Below are 18,249 nucleotides of genomic sequence, written 5' to 3'. Positions count from 1 at the left end.
ATCAGGGCTCCTTATTGAACAGAATAGCTTTAAACTATTTAATGTCAACGCTTTGGGTCTCAGCTTATATTCTTCGTTCTGCAGGAATCTGTGCCTTCCTGTCTTCACACACTTCTGATGAGATGTGCTTTGTTTATCCCTCTCCATCATTAGCACAGATCACCATGTGTACAAGTGAGGGGAGGGGCTGTGTCTTGTTTCACCATTAAATCTCTCATACCATGCCTGCCACTAGGTATATTATTTGCTGAACAAGTGAATGGTTCAGGGTCACCCGGTTAGCAACAAAGCTGGGATTGGAATGTCAGCCCACCATAGGGCTCTTTCCATGGCTGCCATCCTATTAAGATCATTGGACACAGAGGGTCTCAGCTATGGTGGATTTGGCTGGAGACCTGGATCCTGCTGCCATCTTGATTGTAGCCCTTTCTCCTTGAGCACTAACCGTGGGCCAGGCAGCATGCTGCGTATCTTGTGTACGTTCTCATTACTGTTCCCACCAATGTGGGCTCTACTGTTATTATTGACCCTACATTATAGATAAGAAAATCGAGGTTCCACAAGGTTGCAGCAAGTAAGAGATAGCTGGGATTAGAACCCAGGTCTTTCTGACTCCGAAGCTTTGTTCTTAACTAGATGGCTCCTTTGAAATATAACTTCTTGTGTGTCTTTGGACAAGTCCCACCCTCTCTCCAGACGTTGGTTTTCTCAGCTGTAAAATGACAAACTGGAGGAGATGGGCAAAGCTGTAGGGGTCCACAGACTCCAAGGGTTTAGAGACTTCGGTAATGACCTTTTAGGACTAACGTAGAGCAGGCAGTCCTGAGTCAGCAGGCTTGCGTATGTGGGTAGGGAGGCAAAAAATCATCATATGAAAATAGTTACTAATGTGTTAATCACTTGAAAAAATCAGTTTCCCTGCAAATATTCCTCCTCACTACACCAATGTCTGATCCTAACCACTGAATTAGTGTGCATGTGGATCTACCTTTTGCTGATTTTGGCAAGTCGATGTAAATTCAGTTCAGTGAAAATTGATTGCAGGGAGAGGTGACAGGCTTTGCAGAAGATGCAGGATTTTATGCGGTCAAAACCACTGACAAATTAGGATTGGGCAGGGTTAGGCCGCTTAACTGAAGAAAAGAAAAATCAGCAAGGGTTAAGGCACAGATGTTTCTAAAAACATGAATTAAAACCCTGTGTTATTGTGTGCTGTCGAGTTGACTCTGACTCATAGCGACCCTATAGAACAGAGTAGAATTGCCCCATAGGGTTTTCTGTGCTGTCATCTTTACAGGAACAGATTGCCAGGTCATTTCTCCTGTGGAGCTTCTGGTGCATCTGAACCACCAACCTTTTGGTTAGCAGCCGAACGTTTAACTACTGCGTCACCAGGGATCCTTAATGAAAACTTAACAGTTTAACAAAAAGGATCTTTTGTGCTGCGAAATCAAACATGACCTGAAGGCTGTCAATTATGCCGTCAGGCAGTTTGGAAAGAACTATGCTTGCTGCTTCGTTCAAATCATCAGCGTGTAGTTATGGTTAGAACCTAAATCTTAAATATGGGGCATTTTCTGAATTCCAGAAAATTTCATTTTTTGAAGATGGAGCCCCATTCAAATGTTTTTATCTGCAATCTACTCTGCAATTTTGCCTCATGTTTTTAAAAAGGGGGTTCACTTTTTTAAGTGGCCCTTTTCCTGGTAGTGATGATTCTCAGTGAACAAGGCCATCTTGGTTTACAGGTGACCCCCTCTTGGTGGTGGCTAGGGCCAAGACTAGCATCCGAGTCAGAGCCTCGGCCACAGCCAGGGTAGTTACCAAGCACACTCTCCCCTCCTCACTGCAGGCTGTGATGGACATGAACGGGAAGGAGGTGAGCGGGCGGCTCCTCTACGTGGGCCGGGCCCAGAAGCGGGTAGAGCGGCAGAGTGAACTGAAACGCAAGTTCGAGCAGATGAAGCAGGACCGGCTGAACCGCTACCAGGTGAGGGTCAGGCCTCCTGGTGGCAGCTGCGTCTGTGTGAAGGTGTCTGTTTACGGACCACCATGAATGTGACTCCTTTCTCTAGCAGTCCCGTTTCCTGGAACTTGGCTCAGGACTGGGATCACACGAGCACTGGGATGTTCTCCGCTGTCTTATTTGTAACAGTGGGGAAACTGGACACAGCCCAGCTGCCCATCCACCGGGGGCTGGTCGGGGTTGCTACTGCCCTTTTATTTGGAATTATCCTTTGTGTGGGACCATTTAGCATCCCTAGTCCACACTCACTAAATGCCAGTTGCCGCCTCCAGTCATGAACAACTAGAGTGCGCTGTTGTTGTGTGCTTAGTGATCCTGACTCATAGCGACCCTAAAGGACAGAGTAGAACTGCTCCATAGGGGTTCCTAGACTGTAATCTTTTCAGGAGCAGATTGCCAGGTCTTTTCTGCCACAGAGCCACTAGGGAGTTTGAGCCACAGACCTTTCAATTAGCAGCCAAGTGCTTAACCATTGTGCCACCAGGGCTCCTTCAAAGCTCCCTACATATTTCTAGATGCCTCTAGGGAAAGTCCTACTCCCAGTTGACAATAATTAGGCCAAATAGGTTTAATCCAAAAGTCAGACTATTGTACAACTATTTAGTTAAAATAGTACATTAAATTAAAATATTGCAGATTAGTGATTTAACCTTTTTTCAGAAACCCTGGTGGCATGGTGTTTAAGAGTTACAGCTGCTGACCAAGAGGTTGGCAGTTCGAATCCACCAGCTACTCCTTGGAAACTTTATGGGGCAGTTCTGCTCTGTCCTGTATGGTTGCTATGAGTCAGAATCGACTTGATGGCAATGGGTTTGGTTTTGGTTTTTTGGGAAATGAACTCCTTTAAAATATTTGATAGAAGTTCCAGAGCTCCCATGGAGAGGTGTGTGTATACATGTATACTGTGTTTTTTTTATATATCAGATGGAGTCCCTGGGTGGTGCAAACAGTTAATGTGCTCAGCTGCTAACTGAAAGGTTAGAGGTTCAAGTCCACTCGGGTGCCTTGGAATAAAGGCCTAGCGATCTACTTACAAAAAATCAGCTGTTGGAAACCCTATGGAGTGAGACAGATGGGGTAGCCATGAGTCAGAATTGTCTCCACTGGTAAATTTATCAGATATCAGTGGTTCTCGATGGGGTGAGGGAGACATTGGCAATGTCTGGAATTTTTGCTTGTCGCATTTAGGGAGGGCGCTGCTGGCATTGAGTAGGTCTCTACCAGCTGTGGTTGCTGGTAAACATCCTACAGTGCACAGGACAGCCCCATACTAAAGTATTATCTGGCCCAAAATGTCGATAGTGTCAAGGTTGAGAAACCCCTGTACACACACACATACACACACACCCTGGTTTGCACGTACAGCATTTTCAGGGAGCTTCTAGACTTTCTTACAGAAGAAGACGCCTATGATGTGGCCTGTTGTGCCTCCCCACGTTTTCGTGCACTGGAGGCTGGGATTGTGCTGTGGCTAGGAACACGGACTCTCAAGTTAGACTGCCTGGGTTAGCCTTGTCTCTGCTACTTAGGGGCTGTGTCACCTTGTTCACCTAACCTGTGTGTGCTTCAATTTTCTCACCTTTTAAAATGGGGATTGAAGTTTTGTGAGGATTAAAAATTAAGTGCATAAAGGGTTCATAGTGGTCCCTGGCACCGAGTATGAGTAGCATACAGTAGCCCTTTCACCACCACCACCCCGCCCCCACCATGGTTTCACTGTCTGAGGTTTCAGTTACTTGCAGTCAACCATGGTCCGAAAATGTTAAATGAGTAGCATGATAAAATCTCACACCTTCCTGCTCTATCCTGCCCAGGGACCACATTCATATAACTTTTAAATACAGTATATTGTTACCATTGTTCCATTTTATTATTAGTTGTTGTCGTTAATCTCTTACTGTGCCTAATTTATAAATTAAACTTTATCATAGCTATGGCTGTATGTATAGGTCAAAACATAGTATACGTAGGGTTCGGTACTATCTGCAGTTTCAGGCATCCATAGGTGAGTCTTGGAAAGTGTCCCCTGCGAATAAGGGGGGGACTACCATACAGTGTGCCTGAGGTTAGTCAGTTGGCAGTCTGTGGAACGGCAGCTTGTGGTCAGACTCTGGTCCGGAGCTTGGGCTCTTAATTGCTGCTCTGTCCAACCTCCGCAAGACTTGGCCCAGGCCTGCCAGGAGCTCTGCCTGGCTGTGGGACCTTAGGCTTCTTCCTGTGGGTCCCATCTGTGAAATGGGCAGAGGCTTGTGGTGAGGCTAGGATGGGCGCAGGTGTCTGAGAACTGCCAGGGGTTTAGGGATGGTGGGGTGGTAGCTTCCAGGCGATGGGGTGTGTGGGCGCCATGGGAGACTGAGAGCAGGAGGCTTGGCTGCAGGGCTTCTGATGCTCTTCACATCTGCGTCAGCCCCCTGCTCTGCACAAGGCAGTCTGGGGCTTGGAGGGGGAGGGGTGTATCTAGCAATACCCCTACCTTCTAGGGCGTGAACCTGTATGTGAAGAACCTGGATGACTCCATCAACGATGAGAAACTGAGGAAAGAGTTCTCACCCTACGGAATGATTACCAGTGCAAAGGTGAGGGCCAGGAGCACCTGCAAGAGGACAGCCTTCCCTTTCTCTCCTGTCGCTGCCCCCCGAAACCCCTTGACACGCTCAGGGGCTTCCAGGGCGTTGATGCCAAGCTACCCCATGGGGGCTGTGTCTGAGCCAGCTGGAGCTCTTTGTCTACTTGCATCCTTATATGAAGCTCTGTTCTGGGCTGGAGGGCGAGCGGGTTGGGAATATACTACCAGTCACACAGCTGGAGTTGTTGGGGCTCACCGTAACCTTGGTTCATTCAGCAAGTGTTTATTGAGTGCCTACTGTATGCCAGGCTTCAGAAATTCAGCTCTCGGTAATTGCCACTGACTTTTGTTGTATGGCCTTGGCCAGCGACAGTCTCTCCATCTGGAACATGAGAGAGTTGGGCTGTATCATCATTCATTCTTCCCCATTTATTGAGCACCTACGTGTGCCCAGTCATATCTCACATTAGGCAGCTGAGATATGACCCTCTGGCTATTCTATTTAGTAGCTCTAACCTTGGGCAGGTGTCTTAACTTCTGAGCCTTCACTATAAAATGGGGGTGGAGGTTGGGCTCTCTGGATGATTCTCAACCTTAGCTGCTCAGTAGAATCCCCTGGGGAGCTCTTAAATACAGATGCTCGGGCCAGATAAATTGAATGTAGATCTCTGGAGGTACCAAAACCAAACCTGTTGCCGTCAAGTAGATTCTGACCAATAGCGACCCTATAGGACAGAGGAGAACTGCCCCATAGAGTTTCCAAGGAGCGCCTGGTGGATTTGAACTGCTGACCTTTTGATTAGCAGCCATAGCACTTAACCACTACACCACCAGGGTTTCCTCTCTAGGGGTAGGGCCTGTCATTTTATTTTTAAAAAGTGCCCCAGATGATTTTTAGATGATCAGTGTTCCTTCATTCCTGCTGTTTTACAGGCCCTGTGGGAGGCAGAAGGAACAAATCAGATGTGGTCCCTGCCCTTGAGTAGCTTATAGTCTAGTGGGGAAGTCAGACATATCACTAATTCACATGTATTCTAAGGTAGAAGGAATGAGTACTAGAGGCAGGGCTGCCGGAGCTCAGTGGAACAGTAGAGTGGGCCTCCTGGGAGGAGTGGCAGTGGCAGCAGCATTTGACATGGCTGTGACTGTAGGAGGTAGGGAGTTGCAGGTGAGAATACAGAACTTTCCAAAGAGATCAGTGTGGGTGATGGGGCTGGGAACCCGTGCTTGTGTTGTGACAGCTGGATTCTTAGGAAGTTGTCTGACATTCCTTTTTTGCCCATTTAATCCAAATGTAAATGTCCTTCAGGAGCCTGGTGTTTGAGGAAGAGGTTGTAACATTTTTTGGGCTGGGGGCCTTTTGGAAAATGTGACAGAAAGCTATAAACCAAAAAAAAACCAAACCCACTGCCATCAAGTCGATTCAGAGAGCTATAGGGACGTGTAAATTGAGCATCAGTAAATTTGATTAAATATTTTAAAAAACTGTGAGCCCTCTTGTACTTCGTGTAATGTTACAGTTGGAAGCTGGGATTTTAAAGTTACTCAGACCTAGATCTAAATCCCAGCCCTACCATTAACTAGCTTTAGTACCTGAGGCAAGTGATGTTTCCCTTAAGATCCTGTGCTGTCAAGTCAATTCTAGCTCTGACTCATAGAGACCCTATAGGACAGGGTAGAACTGCCCCATTTATAGGGTTTGCTAAGCTGTAATCTTTATGGAAGCAGATTGGCAGGTCTTTTCTCCTGCAGAGCAGCTCATGGGTTCGAACTGACGACCTTTAGGTTAGCAGCCAGGCACTTAACCACTGAGCTACTAGTGCTCCTTTACCCACCTGTAAAGTGGGAATAACATTACCTGCCTCTAGAGAGGACCTGGGAAGTACTCAAGAGGCTGCTGTAAAGCACCTGCACACAATGAGTAGTGAAATGGTGATTGTTAGAATTACTAGTGGAGCCGCTGGATGGCACAAATGGTTAATGCGCTCAGCTGCTAACTGAAAGGTGGGCGATTTGAGTGCACCCAGAGGCACTCCAGAAGAAAGGCCTGGCAATCTATTTCAGATAAATCAGCCATTGGAAACACTAATGAAGCACAGTTCTATGGCAATTGGTTATAATTATTAGTAGTCACACCAAAAAACTAAACCCATTGCCGTCGAGTCAATTCCGACTCATAGCGATGCTATGAGACAGAGTAGAACTGCCCCAGTAGGGTTTCCAGGGAGCGGCTGGTGGATTCAAACTGCCAGACCTTTTGGTTAGCAGCCTGTAGCTCTTAATCACTGAGCCACCAGACCGGGCTCCAGTAGTCACACAGGTGCATGTAATTTCACGAGATTCACAGACCTCAGATTAGAAACTCATGGAGACTCCTGGAATAAAGAGAATTGTATCAATCTGGATGGCTTTGAGTTGAGGCACACCTGACGGTGTGCCTCCTGTTAATGGGCTAAACAGGTTATAAACGGGGATTTTATATAACTTTATACATATTTTGTCTATGTAAAATAGATGATTATACAAACCAAGTTAGTTAATGTATGTAAGTGTTTATTACAGCACTTACAGTACGCTCTGCGTAAGTGTTAGCTGTGCTAGAAATGGACCTCTTTGTCAGAATATTTTTAAACGTATAAAATAAAACTCATACCACAACCCGTTGCTGTTGTGTCAGTTCCAACTCAGTGACCCTATAGGACAAAGTAGAACTTCCCTATAGGGTTTCCAAGGCTGTAATCTTTATGGGAGCAGGCTGCCACATCTTTCTCCTGCGGAGCAGCTGGTAGGTTCAAACTGCTGACCTTTTGGTTAGCAGCCAAGTGCTTAACCACTGTACCACCAAGGCTCCTTCATAAAATTCATAGAATTACAAAAAATAATTATAATGAAATACAATTATCAAAATACTAAAATGACAGCAGTTTGTGCTTTGTTAATGCCATTAAACAATAATTTCTGACAAAGTAGCAGTTAAGTGATATTTTGAGATCTGTTAATGCTGTAATGTTTTTATTGCCCACATTCGTAATCAAAACCCGAGTTAGAGGTTAGTGAAAAATAAAGATGTCACTTCTATCCCCATCAAAGTTCACAGTCCCCCTGGATTCTGTGAGCATCCCCAGATTAAGACTTCTGTATTAGTGGGTAGCAGAAGTGCAGTTTAAAAACCACTGATCAAGAGCATGACCCCTCGTAGGCAGATATTTTTATATCTCAGCTCTAGTTCTTATATACTAGAGGTAGGGCAGTGTCTTGACCCTAAAAAAAGACTAAGAACCCAAAGTGCAGTGTGGATTGGATCCTGAAATAGAAAAAGGACATTAGTGGAAAAACTGGTGAAATCCGAATGAAGGCTGGAGTTTAATGAATAGCATTGTAGTTAATAGTATAATAGTGTTGTACCGGTGTTACTGTTGTTGTGACAAATGTACCATGTTAACATTAGGGGAGGCTGCGTGATAGGTATATAGCCACTCTGCTATTTTTGCAACTTTTCAATACATCTGAAATTATTCCAAAATTTAAAAAAAGGTTATTTTAAAAGAAAAAGGTTTAAGACCCTCTTCCCCAAACACCTGACTAAAGAACTTGGCTCAGTGCCTTTCAGAGGCAGTATAGGCTTACCAGGAAGTAGTGTTGGGTTTGGAGCCCTGGTGGCTTAATGGTTAAGAACTCGGCTGCTAACCGAAAGGTCGGCGGTTTGAGCCCACCAAGTGACTCGAGGGAGAAAAGACCTGGCGATCTGCTTCCATAAAGATGACAGCCTAGGAAACCCTGTGGGGCGGTTCTCCTCTGTCCTACAGGGTCACTGTGAGTCAGATTCGACTCAATGGCACACAACAACATGGCTGAGTTTGAGTCATGGCTGATGTGACCCATTGGCTGGGTGACCTGGGACGGGTGACCATCTCTGGAGCCTCACTTTCTTCACCTGTAAGGTGGGAGTGGCAGTGCCTCCCTCATGGGTAGCTGTGTGTGTGAGGTGAGAAGGTATGGAAAGGAGCTGGCATGCAGTAGGCCTAAGTAAATGTGGGGCTGACGGTGCATCCTTCAGTCCCAGGTTCCTCGTGGGCTCGCTCAGTGCCAGGCTTTGCCCTGGGGGAGGAGGGGAGCACTGCCCCAGGAGTCTCCTTTCCCCACCCCCAGCAGTCCTTGTCTTTCTTGCTTTTAGGTGATGACAGAGGGTGGCCACAGCAAGGGGTTTGGCTTTGTGTGTTTTTCCTCTCCAGAAGAGGCGACAAAGGCCGTGACAGAGATGAACGGGCGTATCATCGGCACCAAGCCACTGTACGTGGCACTGGCCCAGCGCAAAGAGGAGCGGAGGGCTATCTTGTCCAACCAGTACATGCAGCGCCTCTCCACCATGCGGGCCCTTGGCATCCCCATCCTGGGCTCCTCCCAGCAGCCCACCAGCTACTTCCTGCCTGCCGTGCCCCAGGTCCGCCTGCTCACAACTCCCGCCACACCCCCTCCCTGGCAGCCAGGTAGAGCAGGAAGACTAGAGCTTCACAGGCAAACGTAGGTTCCCAGCTTGCATCTGCCAGTTAGTCCCTAGGCAGGCTGTGTTAACTTCCTAAGTCTCAAGTTTCCCCCTCTGTAAAACGGGGTAATAATGTTGCTGTCAAACAATATTTCCCAGTCAGAGAGATATGTAAATGTTACATTGAAAAAGGATCCTCTGTAATTAAATAGGAGCCCTGGTGGAGCAGTGGTTAAGAGCTTAAGAGCTCAGGCTGCTAACCGAAAGGTCAGCAGTTCAAATCCACCAGCCACTCCTTGGAAAACCCTATGGGGCAGTTCTACTCTGTCCTATAGGGTCGCTGTGAATCAAAATCGACTCAACAGCATCGGGTTTGGTTTTTGGTTTATGATCAAATAGAGGGCAGTGGTAGTTCAGTGATAGAGTTCTCGCTTTCCATGCGGGAGCCCTGGGTTTGATTCCCAGCCCGTGCAGCACATGCACACCCACCACCTGTCTGTCCGCGGGGGCTTGTGTGTTGCTTTGATGCTGAGCAGGTTTAGCAAAGCTTCCAGACTAAGACAGACTAGGAAGAGAGGCCTGGAGATCTGCTTCCAAAAATCAGCCAGTGAAAACCATGTAGATCAAAACGGTCCAGTCCGCAACCAATCATGGGGAGAGGTGCATAGGGTGTCATGAGTTGGGGGGACCACTCGATGGTAGCTAACAACAACAGCAACATGATCAGATAAGTTTGAGAAATAATTGTGATCAACAAAAACCCTAAATTTATTATATGTTGTTATTGTATGTATGTTTGCCATTGACATATGGGGACCCCATGCACAACAGAATCTGACTGTTGTGATCCACAGGATTTTCATGGCTGATGTTTTGGAAGTAGATCACCAGGCCCTTCTTCTTAGTCTGGAGGCTCTCCTGACACCTGTTCAGCCTCTCAGCAACACGCAAGCCACAGGTGGTAGCTGTGCTTGAGGTGTATTGCCTAGGAGTTGAACCTGGGTCTCCCCCTTGGAAGGCGAGAATTCTACCACTCAACCATCACTGCTCCCTATCACACATTTGGAAAAAAAAAACAGTGCTATTGAGTCAAGTCTGACTCATGATGACCCCATGTCAAAGTAGAACTGTGCTCCATAGGGTTTTCAGTGGCCGATTTTTTTCGAAGTAGATCACCAGGCCTTTCTTTTGACTTTCTTATACTTTAACCCAAAACAAAAAACCAAGCTTGTTGCTGTCAAGTTGATTCTGACTCATAGCAACCTTGCAGGGCAGAGTAGAACTGCTCCGTAGAGTTTCCAAGGAGCAGCTGGTGGATTCAAACTGGTGACCTTTTGGTTAGCAGCTGAGCTCTTAACCACTGCGCCACCAGGGCTCCGTGTTATACCTTACTGTACCCAAATATGCCAGTATGTATTATGACTCTCCAAAACAGTCATAGAGTATGTAGCACTTCCCAACTTAGATGGTCACCTTTTGTGGGATGCTTGTTACCATCTCTCTTGGATGTTAATGTTCTGAGGAGCCTGGTTTGGGAAAGGAATTCACACAACCTAGTAGAAGTAGGATGATGTAAGCCATTAAAGGCTGCTAGGATGGGCACGTTCCCTCTCCTTTTAGCAGTTGTCCAAGCTGGGACAAGTTGGAGTAAGGTGGGTCACCTTTTACAGTGTGTCCGGTTCAGTAGGCTGGCTCTGATGAAATCTGAGATCTTGCCCTGAATGAGTCACAGCTAATGGCCATTCTGAGATGGGAGGAACGAGCCTTTGTCCCAGCTTTGCGGGTCTTTACTAACCAGGCCCCTGGAGGGGACAGTGGAGTTCCTGCTGTGGTGTCCCCAAGAGGGTGCAGTTTCTCCCCTACCCCGCAGCAGACCTGCTCACTAGGTCCTCTTCTCCCACACAGCCTCCAGCCCGGCCTGCATACTATGGCTCTGGCCCTGTGGCCCCCATCCGGCCTGCCCCTAGGTGGACAGCCCAGCCACCTAGACCATCATGTGAGTGACCAGCCCCTTTCACCATCAGCACTTCGGTGTGGGCCTGCGGGGCAGGGTGTAACATAGCATTTAAGAACACAGGCTTGGGGGTCAAATCTAACGCTGCCACTTGCTAGGATGTGAATTCGGGCAGGTACCTTCACCTCTCTGTTGGTTCTTCTGTAATATGGGCCTGAAGGAAATGTGTGTAAAGCACCAAGCCTGGTGCTGGGCCTTCAGGAGACACACAGTGTAGCATCAGCTATAGCCCAAGACTTGTCTGATTTGTGACTCTGAAAATTCCTACAGAGCTGAGAAACAAACTCCTTTGGCACTACTGCTGATGAACAGCCCTTCTCTGTGAGAGTGCAGTTCACACGCCATCTTGGAGGACTGGGTGTATGATCATGGGGCTGTGTACCTCGGGGCTCTGGGTAGACACGAGTGGGCTTTGTAATCACAGCTTTCCATACCCCTATCCCTAGAGTTCCAAGTTTGCCTGACTAGGTGAATTCTCTCATCCTTGTGCTGTGAACTTTCTAGTTCCCCTTCCATGCCCCAGATCCTTCAGGGAGCAGAGTGTCACTCTGATTATTCTGCCCCCACCTCACACTCTCTATATTCTCCCCACCACAAGCTGCCTACCCTCCAACTGCCTCAATGGTTCGGCCACCAGCCACGCCTCGGCGCCCCCTGGCTCACCTCAGCACTGTCAGGCAGGCCTCCACCCAGGTGCCACACCCGGTGCCCCACACTCAAAGAGTGGGTGAGTGTGGGTGGGCCAAGAGGGATGGGGAAGTGAGGAGGTCCTCGCTGGGGTTGGCACTGGAGGGGTGATGGAGTTGGCCCTGTGGCGACCTTGTTATATGCCCTCTTTGGAGGCCATGTTGCATAGTGAGTAGTTTAGCAGAAGACTCGTTTCTGGGGGCTAACTCACTCTGCGGCCTTGCTGACTACAGTGTCTGATTGCCTTATCTTCAAAATTGAGATAAAAATTGTACTCCTGTTTTGTTGTGAGGACTGACAAGATCACACAGGCAAGGGCTTCTCACAGGACCTGGACCTTAGTAAATACTGCAGTGGCTGTGAACAAGGGTGTAGCTTTTGGCTGTGAGGCAAAAATGCATCCCTTCCTTCATATGGCAGCTATTTTGCACATCTACTACGTGCCAGTCCTATGCTCGGTGCTGGGGATTCTGCATGACCAAGCCAGACCCAGTCCCTGGCCCTCGGTCGCTGCCACATCCTGAAGTGGTTGTGCTTGTTTCTTACAGCCAACATTGGCACCCAGACCACAGGACCTGGTGGGGCAGAAGGCTGTACGTCAGGCCGGCCCCTCCTGCCATGCAGATACTCCTCAGCTGCACACAACACTCACCGGGTAAGGGTGGCTCAGCTGCCCTGGCAGCCTGGGCCCTGGGCGGGGGGCGGGGAGACTGCCTCCGAACTAAGGTGTTGACCCTCCCTGGGCCTTGGCTTTCCATCTTTCTTTTCTTGGCTTACGATGTTTTTTTTATTAACGTGCACCATCAGTCAACCACCCAAACAGGAGGGGAAAGGGGCCTGGATCACATTTCGTTGACTAATTTGCTTTGCCTGGGCTATTGCCAGAATTTATTTGGGTTTCCTTAATATTTATGTGTTTAGCAGCAAGGAAAGGTATTCTGAGAATCTGCTGAGCGGTAAACGGATGCGATTAATCCACAAAACAGCTGAAAATACCTACTGCAATTAAATAAAAAGGCTGGGATATTTTGTCACATATCCTCCCCCGCCCTCCCCGAAGAGTCTCAAGTTCAGCATTATTATGTCCTGTCTAGAATCTCAGTGCGTAAACTTCAAACTATTTCTCACAGTATTAGCAAGAAGCAGTCTTTTTTTTTTTTTTGATGGCAATATACACAACCATATATGCATTCACAATTTCTGCATGAACTGTTGAATGACGTTGGTTGCGTACTTAACATTGTGCCACCATTTTCTCTATCTCTACCCATACTGTTTCATCACTGTTAATTCAGACTCTGCCCCTTTTAAAGTACGCATCTGTGCTTTTAACTGTTGTCAGCTTAAACTCATAGATAGTTCTTTATAAGAGCACAATGCTAAAGGCAAACATTCTTTATTGATTGAAGGCAAACATTCTTTATTGATTGAGCTAGAACTGTTGTTTAGTTTAAACAATGGCTTCATGGAATAGTTTCAGTTCAAGGTTTAAAGATTATTTCCAGGCATTAGATCAGAGGTTTCCCCAGTGTGGATGGATCCAGTAAGCCTGGTTGCAAGAAGTAGTCTTTAAACAGCAAAACCCTTTTGAAGTTACCAAGATGTGAAGGGGTCAGAAGTATACAGGGATGTGGCCATAAAGCTACTGGATAAAAACTGCTTTATTTGGCACGAAGTGACTATGGTAGAGTGTGGCTTTCATTTGGTAATATTCATAGCGCCATGAACAACTTGTACATCATATCTTCACTTTGTCTCCTGTTCCACTGTGCCCTTCTTAGGGACTCTCTACCCTATCTGCTCTTCCAGCCCTTGCTCCTTGCTCCCCTCCTTCAGGGAGCCTACCTGGAAACCTTGTGCTCACTAGGGAGGGTAAGTGCTTTAAGGCCTTGCCTGTCCTTAGTGGTTGAGGACTGTGTCCCTGGCCCCGTGTGCAGGTCCTGGAGTCACCTCTGCATAGACAAGAGCCCCTGACCGCATCCATGCTGGCTGCAGCCCTGCCACACGAGCAAAAGCAGATGATTGGTGAGTGGCTGGTGCTCTTCCAGAGCGGCAAGAGGAGGGCTGGGAGGTGGCTAGTCCACTGGGAAACTCCGAGTGGAGGCCAGGAGGTGTGAGGACACGGTCCAGCTTTGCCGCTGACCAACCTGCTGAGTGACCTTGCACAGGTCACCTCTAATGTGCTAGACCCTTTGTCCCTATTTTTTAGTTGTTGTAAAAATATAACATTTGCCAATTAAACGTTTTTCACGTGTACATTACTCATGTGCAGCCATCGCTGATATCCATTGCCAAATTTTCCATCACTGTGTACAGAAACTCCGTGTTCCCTAAACAGTGACTCCCCCCCTTCCCTGTTCTCTTAAAACACTAGTCAGACCAGTGGTCCCAGGGTTCCTCCTAGCTCTAGTCTTCTTGGACTTGGCCTTACTCTGGGAGAGACCCCGGATGTGGGGAGATTGGGGACCAAAAGGAGAAGTGAGGGTATGGTCTTGGATTTCTGCTGGAAAATGGCCCATGAGGTGGGTATTGGCAGCTCCAGGCACCTGTCCTGAATGGGAGGAAGCTGTTACCAAATTTCATGCATCTCCCAGTGCCCACTGCAGGGAGGTGGGAAATAAGTGTGTGCTGGGTGAACAAATGTTTCCCACTGGACTCTGAACTTATCGCGCCATCTCTGTCCCCAGTGTCTAGGACAGGTCCTGGGTAAGGATGCCACTAACTGCTGAATGAATGAGCAGGCTTGTTACTGATTGGCAGATCATTTTCCCTATGGCCACCACGCTCTCCGGGCCCTTCCCTGAACGCTCCCATGGCTGCCACCCCCTTGTCTCAGCTCACTCAGGTTTTGCCGCTTTTCTGGCCCCCTGGCCCCTCCTCTTGCCCTCACCAAAGAAAATTTCTAAGTGGGCTTAATGGAGGTTAAGACTTTGATAAAAGCTCTCCATAAACTACTTTTGTCATGGGAAGACCATTCCTATCCCACCTAAGACACCCTGTCCTGGCTAGGGCCACCACCATACGTTGCTGAGGTGGGCTGACCACCAGCATCATGCCCTGCCACTAGAAATCCTTGATGGTGGAAGGTGACTCTGTCCTGATGGAGAAACCAACTTTGTGTCCGATCTTATGCATATTATTTCACATATGGTATCAAAGTCAGTTCTTTTTTTTTTTTTCCCCAAAATCGATTGTTTAGACTGTTCTCTAACGTGGGTTTCCTCTGCCCACTTTACTTACGGTTGGGAAAGAGGCCCCCAATAAGGGTAGGTGACACAGGCTTGAAAGAGCAGTTCTGGGACAAGAACCCAGATGTCCTCACTGCTGCACTCCACGATACCACCCTGGGATGCCAGGGTATCAGCCATCCCAGGTGTGTGCGAAAGCCCTCAGAGTTTGTTCTGAACAGGTGAGCGGCTCTACCCCCTTATCTACGGTGTCCACGCCCAGCTGGCCGGCAAGATCACCGGCATGCTGCTGGAGATTGACAACTCGGAGCTGCTGCTCATGCTGGAGTCTCCAGAGTCTCTCCATGCCAAGGTAGGCTGGAGCCTGGGCAGCGGGGAGTTACGAGTGTGAGTGGGCAGGAGGAGAGCTAGCATCTTGAGATGAGCTCATGTGCTGCTGCTTGGCCAGGTGAAGTTTATCTTCTTGCTAATACTGGACCATCTGCTGAATCTTGGCTTGGGAGAGGCCCTTAATTAAGGCTCTGCTACTTCAGCCCTTTAGCAGTTGGATTGTTTCACTCCAAGGTTTGGGTGCAGGAAACTGTGTTCTGACCCAGTGTAAGGGTTAAGTTTCTTCTAGCTGTACAGAAATGTATGTCTGTCTTGAGAATGTGACAGTGGATTTCTGTCACTGGAACTTGCAAGTCGTAGTTGGCTGATGGTTCTGCAGAAATGCCATGGAGGGAGGGGAGTCCTTGTATCTAGCGTGGTGGGTGGGGGTGGGACAGGGACCAGGCTCTCCTGGGACCCCACTGGGCAGCTGCACAAAGCCCCTCTGCCCCACAGATAGAAGAGGCAGTGGCAGTGCTGCAGGCACACCAGGCCATGGAGCAGCCAAGAGCGGACCTGCACTGAAGCCAGGTGGGTGGGGTGACAGAAGCAGCCGGGCACAGAGAACCAGGCACGGATGATTTTCACAAGTTCACCAAGCACCGTATCATGTCCCTGACTTTCCCTGAGGCACCGAGAGGCGTTTGGAGGAAGTGTGAGCATCAAAGGAGATGGCACTGTGCACTTGGGATGGCTTTGTTAGAGTGCAGAGGGGAGGGAGGTGCCCTGTTGCCAACTGTCCTGCCTGGCCTCCTTCAGAATGAGCTGGAGTTTCCCTGGGCTAGTCTACAATTGAAGACTGGGTATCTACTATATTTTTGAAATGTTTATTTTTACCATTTGTTCTCCAGAAAATGGAATCCTCATTCCCATGGCTGGCAAGAGAACAGTGTCTCCTGCTGTTGGCTATGGGGGCTGTGAACTGTGACTTGTTTCCCAGTTTGGCTGTATCTGTACTTGAGCTGTGTGTGTGGACTGAAAGCTTGTCACTCAGCCATGCTGTTATCTTTGCTTTGTGTATTAAAAGTGTTGCAAAATCTGTCTCATCTCCCTGGAGGCCTTGTGTCTGAGGTGGGTGGGGCAGAGCAAAGAGTACATTTGACTGGCTTGGTGCTTTAGCTGTAAGGAACAGAAACCCAGATGAGCTCAAGTATAAACGAAGGTATGTACACTAGATCAGGAACTGAGCAGGACTCTGTAAAAGCCCCAGGCTAGAAACTGCCCGCTCTCAACAGTGCAGTGGGTGAGTAAATGAACATCATCATACAGTGAACTCAACACTGCATCGAGAAAATGAGTGAAAGCTACAGGCGCCCAGATTGCTGGGCATGGGGTTCTAGACTCCAGGCAGCACCCTGCAGTGCAGGTAAACACCCTGGAATCAAGCAGTAGCTTCTAGGCCCCCAGCTTAGGAGTTGTGTAATGAATGTAATTAAAGAGGAACCTTCTAGAAATGCTTTAGAATACCTTCCCAGGTCATGGTTTTCCTCCCCTACAGGGAATGGGGGAGGCTCTCAAATAGGTTCTTCAGGTGAGTTGGTGCTCACTTCACATCAGGGTCTATGTCCCAGCTCTCCACCCTCCCCTGCACCTGAGCAGCCAAGTGACAGTGGAGAAAACCACAACCCAGCAGACTGGTCCTGCTAAGAAGTCACCATCCACAAAATTCAACTAAGCCCTCAAGGTTGCTCTGCCATCCCACCTCTACTACCCATGCTTCCCATTCTCCACAAGTATTATTTCAGACTCTTTGCCACTCAAACTTCATCCCATGGTCACTTAGCTCCCTGCTGCTTTTAACCTGTCCCCTCTGCAGACTCATCTTCCCCCCAAATGCTGAAAGCTGACGTTTCTTCAGGCTTGATCCTGGGCCCTCCCTCTCTCCATGTGCTCTTCCTAGGCTAATTCACCACCCCATCTTCAATTGGCACCTGTTCCCGGATGACTTGCGCATTTTTTTCAGCCCATTCTTCTGAGCTCCAGGCCCCTGTATCGCACTGCCTACCCATCACTGCCTCTTGGTTAGCTCAACATTTCAAACTCCTGTCTAAAACCAAGCTCATGATTTGAGTGTCCTCCCCCGCCGCAGTTTCTCTGGTCTTCCGTTGTCCCTGTCTCAGTAAGTAGCCTATCCCTCTAAGTCAAAACCTGAGCCCCACCCCTAACCCCACTTCACTTTCCCTCTCCTCTCCCTTGTGAAATCCCTCACAGTTTTACCTCCTGCTCTCAAATCGTTCTGCTTCCTTCCTAGTCAGAGCTCAGCTGGACACTGGTTTAACTGCATCTACTCTGGCTTGCTTCCAGTCTGTCCTCCCACTGCAGTCAAAATGCTTTCCTCAAAATGTAAATCTGATGTCTCACCCTTTTATAAATCCCCCAGAAGCTTCCCATTATCACGAGAGTAAGGACAAGACTTACACGGCTTACCAGACCCTGCGTGATCTGGTCCCAACACGGGTCCCTGTCATTAGCGTATGACTTTTTACCTTCCTTTGAGAGGAAATGGAATTCAGTCATGACCATGAAGACAGTTACATCAGTATCTGGTGCCCCTTTCCTAGACATGGTAACCTATGAGGAAGGAGAAATTTTAACACTCATAAAATGGCTTGCTCAAAGCCTCTGGAAATGACACAACTGTACTAAGTTTCAAAGATGGGTGATGGGTACAGGGAAGCTTGGTACACTATTTGTGTTTCTTTTGAAATTTTAAAAGTTAACAAAAAGCCTCTTCAAGGTGGTGCTGGCTCACTTGTTTTCATTAGTAAATCAAGCTACTTGTCTTCTTGGGCCCGAGAAGCCGAGGTAAGTTGACCGTGCCCGGATATCCCCCACTTAACCCTGCCTCCAATCAGGTGAGAGCCATGGCTGCACGTCACAGTGGTCCTCCTGCCTATTACTAAAAGGGGAACAGCT

At 48.1% G+C, this 18,249-nt stretch overlaps 1 protein-coding gene across 3 annotated transcripts in view; it reads left to right on the top strand.

The window, feature by feature from the left end:
- Positions 1–16,690, top strand: part of PABPC1L (poly(A) binding protein cytoplasmic 1 like) — a 29,266-nt gene extending 12,576 nt beyond the window's left edge. Inside the window, exons 6-14 of one of the 3 annotated variants that reach the window (XM_023724501.1) lie at positions 1,853–1,990; positions 4,507–4,602; positions 8,767–9,033; positions 10,981–11,071; positions 11,688–11,816; positions 12,325–12,431; positions 13,714–13,801; positions 15,186–15,316; positions 16,185–16,690. In XM_023724501.1, the coding sequence (XP_023580269.1) occupies positions 1,853–1,990; positions 4,507–4,602; positions 8,767–9,033; positions 10,981–11,071; positions 11,688–11,816; positions 12,325–12,431; positions 13,714–13,801; positions 15,186–15,316; positions 16,185–16,403 (1,266 nt within the window). In that variant the 3' untranslated portion in view covers positions 16,404–16,690. The other 2 variants (XM_023724491.1, XM_004370313.2) reach the window with 2 other exon arrangements.
- The last annotated feature ends 1,559 nt before the right edge of the window (positions 16,691–18,249 follow it).

Source organism: Trichechus manatus, unplaced genomic scaffold (genome assembly GCF_000243295.1).
Source record: "Trichechus manatus latirostris isolate Lorelei unplaced genomic scaffold, TriManLat1.0 scaffold00008, whole genome shotgun sequence".
NCBI classification, from domain to species: domain Eukaryota; kingdom Metazoa; phylum Chordata; class Mammalia; order Sirenia; family Trichechidae; genus Trichechus; species Trichechus manatus.
The sequence above is the reverse complement of the archived record's forward strand: the minus strand, read 5'-3'. Positions and strand labels throughout refer to the sequence as shown.